The sequence below is a fragment of the Mobula hypostoma genome, chromosome X1 (assembly GCF_963921235.1).
Source record: "Mobula hypostoma chromosome X1, sMobHyp1.1, whole genome shotgun sequence".
In the NCBI taxonomy this organism is placed as follows: Eukaryota; Metazoa; Chordata; class Chondrichthyes; order Myliobatiformes; family Myliobatidae; genus Mobula; species Mobula hypostoma.
In genome coordinates, this window is record NC_086128.1 from 16,922,201 (window position 1) to 16,934,599 (window position 12,399).

The 12,399-nt window shown below is 42.8% G+C and overlaps 1 protein-coding gene across 2 annotated transcripts in view; it reads left to right on the forward strand.

Annotated features, from left to right (window-relative positions):
* asic1b (acid-sensing (proton-gated) ion channel 1b) overlaps window positions 1-12,399 on the forward strand; it is a 921,001-nt gene that overhangs the window by 599,839 nt on the left and 308,763 nt on the right. Inside the window, exon 1 of one of the 2 annotated variants that reach the window (XM_063037276.1) lies at window positions 11,587-12,189. The exons of the other annotated variant lie outside the window; for it this stretch is intronic. Within the exon in view, the coding sequence (XP_062893346.1) occupies window positions 11,587-12,189 (603 nt within the window). Of the gene's footprint in view, window positions 1-11,586; window positions 12,190-12,399 lie in introns of those variants that run through there. 2 annotated transcript variants of the gene reach the window in all.

Below are 12,399 nucleotides of genomic sequence, written 5' to 3' on the forward strand. Positions count from 1 at the left end.
GACAGGCTGGGTGAGTGGGCAGATGCATGGCAGATGCAGTTTAATGTGGATAAGTGTGAGGTTATCCACTTCGGTGGTAAGAACGGGAAGGCAGATTATTATCTAAATGGAATCAAGTTAGGAAAAGGGGAAGCACAGCGAGATCTAGGTGTTGTTGTACATCAATCACTGAAAGCAAGCATGCAAGTACAGCAGGCAGTGAAGAAAGCTAATGGCATGCTGGCCTTCATAACAAGGGGAATTGAGTATAAGAGCAAAGAGGTCCTTCTGCAGCCGTACAGGGCCCTGGTGAGACCACACCTGGAGTACTGTGTGAAGTTTTGGTCTCCAAATTTGAGGAAGGACATTCTTGCTATTGAGGGAGTGCAGCGTAGGTTCACAAGGTTAATTCCTGGGATGGCGGGACTGTCATATGTTGAAAGATTGGAGCGACTGGGCTTGTATACTCTGGAATTTAGAAGGCTGGGAAGGGATCTTATGGAAACATATAAGATTATTAAGGGATTGGACGTACCTACAACCCATGGACTCACTTTCAAGAATCCTTCATCTCATGTTCTTGATATTTATTGCTTGTTTGTTTGTTTATTTATTCGTTATTTTGTATTTGCACATTTTAGAAACATAGAAACACGGAAAACCTACAGCACAATACAGGCCCTTCAGCCCACAAAGTTGTGCCGAACATGTCCCTACCTCAGAAATTAGTATGCTTACCTATAGCCCTCTATTTTACTAAGCTCCATGTACCTATCTAAATGTCTCTTAAAAGACCCTATCGTATCCGCCTCCACCACCGTTGCCGGCAGCCCATTCCACACACCCACCGCTCTCTGAGTAAAAAAACTTACCCCTGACATCTCCTCTGTACCTACTCCCCGGCACCTTAAATCTGTGTCCTCTTGTGGCAACCATTTCAGCCCTGGAAAAAAGTCTCTGACTATCCACATGATCAATGCCTCTCATCATCTTATACACCTCTATCAGGTCACCTCTCATCCTCCCTCGCTCCAAGGAGAAAAGGCCAAGTTCACTCAACCTATTCTCATAAGGCATGCTCCCCAACCCAGGCAACATCCTTGTAAATCTCCTCTGCACCCTTTCTATGGCTTCCTATTTTATTGTCCTTTGTGCATTATTTGTTTGTCTGTCCTGTTGAGTGTGATCTTTCATTTATTCTATTATGTTCCTTTGATTGACTGTATATGCTCACAAGAAAATGAATCTCAAGGTGGTATATGGTGACATATACACACTTTGATAATAAATTTACTTTGAATTTGAACTTTGAACTACCTTTTGCACATTAGTTGTTTGTCAGTCTTTATGTATAGCTTTTCATAACTTCCTTGCATTTCCTTATTTTTCTGTAGATGCCTGCAAGAAGATGAATCTCTAGGTAGCATATGGTAACGTATACAGTCCATACTTTGATAAATTTACTTTGATCAGATTGGAAAGAGGGGAACACTACAAGGCCCTCTCCCTTCTTGCCAAAACTGCCGCTCTCCAAGCCCACTGTAGACAAGGTAGCAGAGGAGGCAAGAGGGTGCAGTACTGTTCTCCAATATGAACCTTCTATACTTAAGTTTTATTTACTTTAATGACTGGAAAATTGGGAGGATGATAAATCAGCCAAGTTACCATCCAAGCAGTTGACAAATAGCAATCATTTTACTGAGAGGTAGCAATCAAAATATAACAATTAATCAGAATGGACACATGATATAGAACAAATCAAGCAGTTCACTCTGTCAGATCAGACAGGATGGTTTGTGGTGTGGACAGTCTAGTTGCTGCAGCTTGTAGGAGTTGACTCCTGTCTCCTCAAATTGGTCAGATTGTTAACCTGATACTTAACTCCTTAATGCTTAATAGATTTTTTTCTCTTGGAACCTTCCCCCCCCCCCCCCACTTATGTTTCAGGTCTGCTTAACACCTCATATCAGTCATCAGCTTAATTAGGTGTCCCAATTATGTGAACGCTACCTAAGGCAAACTCCTTGTCGGCTTAGTGTCAATTATAGTTAATTGGTTCTGCCTTCCTTGTGTCTGTGGTTCTTGTAAGGTTCTTCTGGACAAAAGCATCGTATACAGAGACCTAATGGCTCCTTCATCAAGTTATTCTCAGGCAGTTTGTTCCTTATCCTTGGCCACCCTGTAAGTCCTGCTTGAGGAATATTGCCTACACTCCAGAGAGGCAAGTCAGGTTAACTCTGGTGTTCTTTCCCCTTTCCTTTCTTCCATGTCTTCTACTCTCTCCTGTCAGATTCCTCCTCTCCAGCCCTGTCTCTCTTTCACCAATCAACTTCCCACCTCTTTACTTCACCCCTCCCCCTCTCCTGGTTTCACCTATCACCTGCCACCTTGTGCTTCTTCCTCCCTTCCCTCCACCTTCTTGCTTTGACTTCTCATCTTTTTTTCCAGTCCTGATGAAGGGTCTCGGCCTGAAACATCGACTGTTTATTCATTTCCATAGATGCCGCCTGACCTGCTGAGTTCCTCCAGCACTTTGTGTGTGTTTTGCCTTGGATTTCCAGCATCTGCAGATTTTCTTGTATCAGGTTAGCTTACGTTGTCCGCTCTTTGTGCAAGCAGGCAAACTATGGGAATTGACACCAAGAAAATATATAGTATTTCATTAAGTATTATTGATCAATACAGCAGTAGAAAGGATTTTGTTAAATTTGGGTTAGTTAGTTCTCAACATGGTACATGCCCACACAGGATTCCCCAATATAAAACTGCATCAAACTGCACCAGCCTCACATGCAGAGAGCAAAGTTGTGAAAGATTTCCTTGCATTGTGACAAGTTGATGCACCATTGCAAGCGTTCTGCTAAGATACTTTATGCAGCTTGGATTCTACTGTCCTTTTTTTGATTTTTAATATTCATCTTATTGTCTATTGTCAAGGGCCGTCTCCAGTTACTCTAAAACATCCGATTGAATGAGAAACCAGATACGTTAATATCCTGCCAAGGCTCCAGATCCAAAGATATTTGTCCTGTAAATCTGCAAGAGTCGGGGATATTCTTGTCATAGAAGGGTTTTAGCCCTGGGCAGAGGTGATAATCTACCACCTTCACCCCTCACCCAATATTCCACTCATGAAGTGCCTTTTCTGTACTGGCCCTCACAATGTACCTTGTACATAAAATGACACAGAGTAAGGTCAGTCTACAGCATAATTCCATCTGGATCATTTACCTTGATGGAGTGTAGTGACTAAGAAAGTTACAAGAGGTCCAGGTACAATCTCCGGAAAGCCATTTCACGGGTGATCTGTCAATTCTGGGCTAAACTTGAATCAATGAAGGATGCTCGACAGTTGTGGCAGTTGAATACTATTACCTCTTATAAAGTGAAATCAAGTGACAAAGGCGACAACAGGGCTTTGCTTCCAGATGAGTTAAGTGCCTTCTATGCTCGCTTTGACGTAAAAACATGGAGGAACCATCACGAACTCCCACAGCCTCCGATGATCCTGCAATTTCAGTCTCTGAGGCCAATGTGTGAACAGCCTTCATGAGGCTGAACCCTCGAAAAGCATCCAACCCAGTCGGAGTACCTGGCTAAGTACTAACGACCTGTGCTGATCAACTGGTTGGAGTGTTCACTGAGATCTTTAACCTCTCGCTTTAGCAGTCTGAGATACCAAAGAAGGCTTCTATTATATCATCTCATTGGCTCTTTACTCAACCCTGGAACATCTGTATGCAGCAAAGATGTATACATCAGGATGCTCTTTATCAACTACAGCTCAGCATTCAATACCATCATCCCCTCAAAACTAATCAATAAGCTCCAAGACCTAGGCCTCAATACCTCCTTATGCAATGATCCTCAATTTCCTCACTTGCAGACCCCATTCAGTTTGGATTGTCAACATCTCCTCCATGATCTCTACCAGTACAGGTGCACCACAAGGCTGTGTGCTTAGCCCCCCGCTCTACTCACTTTACACTTATGACTGTGTGGCTAAGCGCAGCTCCAATGCGTGCTCAAGTTTGCAGACACCACTGTCACAGGCCAAATCAAAGGTGGTGATGAATCGGCAGAAAGGAGGAAGATTGACTGGTCCTATAACAACAATCTCTTACTCAATGGAGCTGATTATCGACTTCAGGAGAAGGAAACTAGAGATTCATGAGCCAGTCCTCTTTCGAGAATCAGAGGTGGAGAGAGTTAGCAACTTTAAGTTCCTCAGTGTTAATATTTTGGAGGACCTGTCCTAGACCCAGCACATAAGTACAATTATGAAGAAGGCTTGGCAGCAGTACCTCTACTTCCTTAGGAATTTATGTAGATTCGACATGACATCTAAAACTTTGATAAATTTCTATAGATGTGTATATTGACTGTATATTGACTGTATATAGAGTGTATATTGAGAGTATATTGACTGGCTGTATAACAGCCTGGTATAGAAACACCAATGCCCTTGAATGAAAAATCCTACAAAAAGTAGTGGGTATGGTCCAGTCCATCATGGATAAGGTCCTCCCCACCATTGAGCACATCTACAGGAAACGTTGTCGCAGGAAAGCAGCATCTATCATCAGGGATCCCCACCACCCAGTACATGCTCTCTTCTCGCTGCTGCCATCAGGAAGAAGGTACCTCAACTTACAACACCAGGTTCAGGAAAAGTTATTACCCCTCAACCATTAGACTCTTGAATGAAAAGGGTAAATTCACTCAACTTCACTTCACTTCATTGTTGAAATGTTCCCACAACCTATGGACTCACTTTGAAAGATTCTTCATCTCACATGCTCGATATTTATTGCTTATTTATTACTATTATTTCCTTTTTTTACTTTTGTATTTGCACAGTTTGCTGTCTTTTTCACTCTGGTTGAACGCTCACGTTAGTGTGATCTTCCATTGATTCTTTTTTGGTTATTATTCTACTATGGATTTATTGAGTATGCCCAGAAGAAAATTAATCTCAGGGTTGTATATAGTGACATATATGTATTTGATAATAAATTTACTTTGAACTTAGAGTTAACTAAAGTGCAGCAATCTCCAGATTAATTAGGAAGACGAGAGCTGCTTGCAATATATCACCTGGATTATTTGCAGACCACCTCCACTTTTCTTTGGACCATTACTCACCACATTTCTATTCTACTGGGAAGCTTTCACTTCTATTTTCCTTTTCCTTGTCCCCTTCTTTTCAAGCTTGGTTCTCCTCCCTGTTCTGATGGTCTAAGCTCTTAAGGACAAATGAAATAGAATTTGGAGTAGGCCATTCAGCTGCACAAATCCACTCCACTATTAATGAAGAGCCTGTTCAATACTTTCCCTCAACACTTCTTTCCTGCACTGACTCCATGTTCTTTGACTCCTTTAATATTTAAAAGACTCTCAGTTTCTGTCTTGACTATACTCACTGATTGAGTCTCCATAAAATTTTCCATGTTGAAGAAAGTAGAACAAAGAACATCACAGCACAGTGCAAGCCCTTTGATCCACAATGTTGTGCTGATCTAATAACCTACTCTAAGAGCAATCTAAACTTTTTCTCCTATATGACCCGCAGTTTCTCTGTCATCCACGTTTCTATCCCTGCCAGGGTGTTCCACGCAGTCACTACTCTCTGAATAAAAAGCTTATCTCTGACATCCCCCCGCCCCCCCATACTTTCCATCAATCACCTTAAAGTTCTATGTCCTTGTATTAGTCATTTTTGCCCCGGGAAAAAGTCTCTGGGTATCCACTCGATCTATGCCTCTTTGCATCTTGTGCACCTCTATCAAGTCATCTTCCTTCGCTCCAGAGAAAAAAGCCCTAGCGTGCTCAATTTATCCTCGTAAGACATGTTCTCTAATCCAGGCAGCATCCTGGTAAATCTCCTCTGCACCCCCTCTAAAGCTCTCACATCCTTCCTATAATGAGGTGATCAAAACTGACACAATACTCCAAGTGTAGTCTATTCAGGGTTTATAAAGCTGCAACATTACCTCGTGGCTCTTGAACTTGAAAAAGTCTCTTCTCATTTCTGTCCTGAATGGCCAGTGGCTTATTTAGAGAAGGGTACCCCTGGTTCTAGACACCAACCTGGGGAATTGTCATTTCATGCAATAAACAATCTGCTGGAGGAACTCAGTAGATTGAGCAGCATCTCTGGGAGGAAAGAAATTACTGACTTTCTGGGTCAAAACCCTACATCAGGACTTGATTCCACAAAAAATCATTCTACATTTACCCTGACCAGCCCAATAAGAATTGTATGTATTTTCAAGCAGTGTGCATGTAGCAAAATCTGCAAGAACGATCGCGGCTTGAAGATCCACCAAGCGAGGATGAAGTGTTTGGCGGGAGCAGGAGCAGCACAACGCACAGGTGTCCAACCTGGTGAGACGAAGGAGGGGCCAGGCCCGGAGTCACCCCATAGTGCCCGGAACCTCCAAGTGTTGCAAACTAATCCCTCTAACATGACGTCTAACAGGAGGTGGATCAAATGGCCTGCAGCTAACATGACTTCACCGTGGAAGCAGTTTGATGAAGATGTTAACCAAATTCTGAAGGCAACGGCGAAGGGAGGGGTTGATAGGAAGCTGCAAGCCATGCAGCAACTGTCAGCAGGCTGGATGGAGAGTGAGGTGTCTCCCAGTGAGGTTGGTTGTAAGGGATTCGTAGCCCATTCTTTAGTGAGAGCCTTCAGCATTTTGGGCATCGAGGGAGAGAGGAAGAGGAGAGCCATCCGCAGTACCACCGATGCAGCAGAGAGGGCCTCAAGATGGCTGTGGCTCAAAAGAGGGGAGCCATGGAGTCATAAGTAGCTAGCCATCTGGACACAAGCTGGGGTCTGATCAGCCCTGGCTAGGTCACCTGGAGGAGGTTGTATGATGATGAAAGACCCGAAACACCCGATGATTCCAGGAACATCACTGAAGATGTGTCCAGAAGCATCAATAGATGTATGTACACAGCTGCCCTCACTGTATTCAGTATTATAATCACAAAAGATACTGCAGATTAGGCAGCATCTTTGGAGAGGAATAAAGAATCGACATTTTGGGCTGGACGAAGGGTCTCAGCATGAAATGTTGACTGTTTATTCCTCTCCATAGATGGTGCCTAACCTGCTGAGTTCCTCCAGCATTTTGTGTGGGTACTATACTGCTCATTTCTCCACGACCCACCCAGTGACAGATACATCCATGTGCCTGGACATTGAGTGAGACTGAGCTTTTTGACTGTTGATCCAACATAAGTATCTGCACACAAATCTAGCTAGTGACACTTCATTCATGGAATGTGGTCGTCAACGGCATTGCCCATCCCCAAATACCCCTGAAGTATGGATGCAGTTATGAATCAACCGCATTGGAATTTCAGGAATCACTTATGGCCCAGACCAGATAAAGAGGACAGTTTTTTTTCTTGAAGGAAATTAATTAAACAGATGAGTTTTATAACAGTCTAGTGTTTTTTTTTGCTTACCGCATTATTGAGATTAAGCTTTTTTTAAATGATTCCACATTTATTTAATTATTTGTTTAAATTCTCCATCACATCTCTGGAACAATGGTCCAGGACTCTAGATCAGGGATTCCCAATCTTTTTTATGCCATGGACCAATGCTATTAAGCAAGGGGTATGTGGACCCCAGGCTGGGAACCTCTGCTCTAGATGTTTGTGCAGTAACTTAACCACCATGCCACCATAACCTAATGGATTAAGAAGAAGTATTCTTATTCAGATAGTTAACATACTACGAGAACTTGACTGGGTGGATAAAGAGCAGCTGTACTCCATGATTGGAGAATATAGAGCTAGAGGGTAATAGCTCAAGATAAAAGATTGACTATTTAGGACTAAGCTGCTTTAGAAATGTATTTATTGATTTGTTAACTCCTATTAATCTTCAGAATTATATACTCCAGAGTGCAATGGATGCCCTGTTATTGAGTCAGTGATCAATAGATTTTTGGGCACATTGGAAAACAAGAAATATGGGAATCAGGTGGGAGAAAGAATCGGCACTTAGTGAAGAGCAGATGTGAGGGGTTGAATGAATGAATTCTCGTTTCTTTTTCCTATATTCTTCTGGTCAAACTGTGAATTACTCAGTCAAATTGGGTAGTGGATGGATGACCAAATATTGTCGAACCCCATTTTGCTCTTCTCTATCTGGACTTGTGATCTTATTTATTCTTGCTGTCGAGTTTATGCTTCAATAACAGCTGAGCAAATACTTTACTGTACTGGGACAGAGGGAAAATGGGATTGGAGATGCATGCATTAGAAACAAACAGTCAAAAAGGCTGTTGAGACGATGCACAATACATTTGCTCAACTGACACCAGCACTGAGAGGTTAACATTGTCAGGAAAGACTAAACAGGCTGGAGCTCTTTTCCCTGGAGAAGGCAAGGTTGAAAGGAGGCTAAAAGATCTTTGAGATTGTGAAGCAGATCTGTAGAATAGGTGCATTAAAGATATTTCCAGTTGTGAGGGAGACCACAGCTTGGGGTCATTAATTATAACATAGTCAAAAATACAGGCAATCCAGAAGAGAACTGGAGAAGAAATTCTGTTTTCCTTAGCTGGTGTGGACTATAATCTATTCTAGACCACCAATGTGGTTGACTGTTAACTTCCATCTCAATTTGGGAACAATTAGTGATGGACAATAAATGCTAGTACTGTCAGTAATGTCCACATTTTGAGAATGAACAAATTAAAAAATGTTGAGAAAGTGTAATTTTCTCCCATATGGATGAACTCCCATATGGTGAATAACACTGACACCATTTAAGGGAAAGCTGGATAAACACAAGGGGAAATGGGGAATAGAAGGAGATATTGATTGGGTGGCAATGGAGTTGTGTGGAACTTTACATAGACAGGCTATTAGCTGGTATTAATTTTATGTATCAGTCAGAAACTGATTCCTTGTTACCCAAAGACATTAGGACACTGTGGTGCATTATTGGACCCAACTATAATCCTTAGTTTGCCTTATTTTTCTAATTGTCTTTAGAGTTGAGGAAAATGTTTCCATTCATTAGATCTTTGTATTTGTTTCCTTTCCCGCGTAGCTCTGGTTTGATCCCAAAGAGACAAGCAGGCAAGTGGATCATCCTCACCTATAGCCCCGTGCTGTTTCAGGCTATTTGCTTACAGCATCACTGTGAGCTCCATTCCTCTACTGAGCAGTTACAGATTCCAGCAAATGGTGGCTATGCATTGCTCATCCAGTTCCTCTTCCTACAGCCCACTATAACAGTAGAGACATCAATACCATTTATATCAACTGCATGAAATCACATTCATTCTGACTCTTGACAATAAAAAAGAAATCTCAAGAGGCCATCAACACATGGTTGAATTTAACAGGGTCAAGGAGGTTATCATCAGGAAAGAGGGGGAGGCAGTCATGTTGTCAGTGCAATTTCTCCAATGGCATGAATGTGGCAGGGTCTGCCTGTCAGAGAATATACCACAGAGAATGAAGTTGATCAATGTGAAGAGCAAAAATTGAGGTTGCTATTTCCTCTTAAGGTTTGACCTGAAGGCTCAGAGAATTAAACAAAAATATCCTGGAGCAATCTGAGAAGAACATTTTTGGGGCATTTAATAATAAATTATTTCAATTTGTTGGGAAAATATTAGAGATGGGGACTGGAGACTAGTAACAGTGTTGGACATGAGTGGTCACACACTGATTGGAGCTGGGAAATACAGAGGGATAAGGAATGGTTTAGACAGCTGAATTCCCTCAGAATTACAGATACTTTCAGTGGCTACTTTATTAGGTAGGGGTTTACAGGAACACAAATCAAACACAGAAAAGTGAGACTGGCTCAGGTAGGCACCTCGGTTGGCCAGAGGGCCTGTTTTTATCCTCCATACTCAGTGGCCACTTTATTAGGTACACCTGTACAACTGCTTGTTAATGCAAATATATGATCAGCCAATCATGGGCAGCAAGTTAGTGCTTAAAGCATGCAGCCACAGTCAAGAGGTTTAGCTGTTGCTCAGACTGAACATCAGAATGGGGTATGAAATGTGATCTAAATGGTTTTGAGTGTAGAATGATTGTTGGTGCTAGATGAGGTGGTTTGAATATCTAAGAAACTGCTGATCTCTGAGGATTTTTTGCACACAACTGTCTCTAGAGTTTACAGAGTGGTGTGAAAAGCAAAAAACATCCAGTGAGTGGCAATTCTGTTAATGATCTTGTCAATGAGAAAGGTCAGAGGAAAATGGCTAGACTGGTTCAAGCTGGTAGTAGAAGACCACAAACATACACTCAGTGGGCACTTTATTAGGTACACGAGGTTCCTAATAAAGTGGCCCCTGAATTTATACGGAGAGTAGTTTATTCCCACAGGAAAGTTCAATACCCAAGGAGTTACCTGTACATCATTGAGGACAAATGAACATAGCATTCCCTGTAGAATGGAGATGCATCTACAGAGCATCTGTTTTATTGCCCTCTCATTTTTGATTGGAAACAGGACACCTGGAGCATTGTGCATTGAAAGGTTTGGAAATGATGGTGTGTGATGAATCGGAAGAATAAACGCTCCCATATTAGCTACTAGTGGATTTAACGAGCTTTCCTGTGCACTTAAAAACACGTCTCGAACTCTCAAACCAAGCCTGTGCTCATGTTTGCAAGCAGATTTTGAATTGTAATCCTGTGCAAACTGGGCTCCCCTGGCGAATGCTAGTTTGTAATCGATGCTGACAGCAGGGTATAAATCAAACGTAGGCTTCAATTGTTGCCAGCAATCTCTGCAAATGCTGCTTTCAATAAAGTTTCCTTCGTATCCTAAATCTTGGCACTTGGGTGCTCATTACTCAGCTAACCACCGCTTCCTCTCCCATCTCAATTCCCTCCCTCCTTCGTGAGTCCATCAAATTGGTCAACAGATAGCAATTACTGGTCATAAATCTCAATTGCTGTGAGAGGTTGATGCATCACCTTTCAAATGTTGACTCATTAAGAAGATTGAACTCTTGGTCGAGGCTATTTTCAGAAGAAAGGAAAAGGAACAAGAGACTCGTGCATTTTACACCGCGACCAGCATCACATCCCGCCCCAATACTTCTGGGCTTATTTGATTTGCTCTCGCAATACAAGAAAGGTAAAAGAGCTCTGTTTAGGAAGAGAGTACGTCAGACATTCAGTTCTGTGCAAACCGGGCTGCAAACTGAACGCTGGATGAAACCAGCAGAGCCAAGTCCACTGACAAAACTCCTCCCCACAGTCGGTTGGGACGGGCTCCTTATGAATTATTAAGTAGATTGGGCAGCTCATCATCTTGACTCCAGTACTCTCCGAGGCAGCGTTAACAGACAGCACAGTACTTCTTCAGTGGAGCAGACCGGGACCTATTGTGCAACAAGAGCGGCTTTGAAATAATATCCAAATGCCTTTAAGTTCCTCCAGTATGAAATGATTTTTGCATTTAACTCATTGCGATACATTCTTGTAAATCTTACAGAATTTTCACGCGTCAAAGCCGCAGGGGGAAAATAAAACATTTTTTTTTGTAATTTTGTTAGTTTGAAAACAAAAAAAAAAATCGGCAGCTCCTTAACTGTGGCTTCATTCAGAATGCCGGTCCAGATATTTTGTACTATTTCCTTTGCGGCCGATGAGGACGAGGAGAAGAAAAGAGAGCAGAGTTTCGAGCAGTTTTCCGAGGAGGAAGAAGAGGAAGAAGATGATGAGGAGGGGGAGCAGCCACCGAACGCCGTCAGCTTCGCGGGCAGCACCACCCTGCACGGGATGAACCACATCTTCGTGGAGGGAGGCTGCGGGGTGCGCCAGGTGCTCTGGGGCTGCGCCTTCCTCTCCTCCCTGGCTATTTTCCTCTACCAAGTGATGGACCGCGTCATGTATTACCTGGAGTACCATCACGTCACGGTTCTCGACGAGATCGACAGTCACTTCATGTACTTCCCGGCCGTGACCCTATGCAACTTTAACCGATTCAGGCGCTCCAAGCTCTCTTCTGCCGACCTCGAGCGCATCGGCCCGCTCATAGGCTACAGTAAAGGCATGGATGTCGGCTTCCAACTCGCCCAGTCCGGCGACAACGACAACTCTCTCCTCAGCATGTACGAACTGTTCAACAGGACCAGCCACCAGCTGGAGGATATGCTAAAAGAATGCAAATACCGCGCGCAAGAATGCGGCCCGGAAAACTTTACTGTGGTAAGGTCGAGTTTTACCTGAGGGAGATATTTCCCGACGTGGCCGGGACTTCTAGAGCTGTCACTTTTAGTCTGTTGTCATGTGCACATGTCCAGAGATGTATAGGTGCAATGAAAGTTCCGTTTATTGTTATGTGCACAAGTACATATATGCATACGTACAATAAAAAAAACTTGCAACATCATTACAGGCACATAGCATCAACACGAC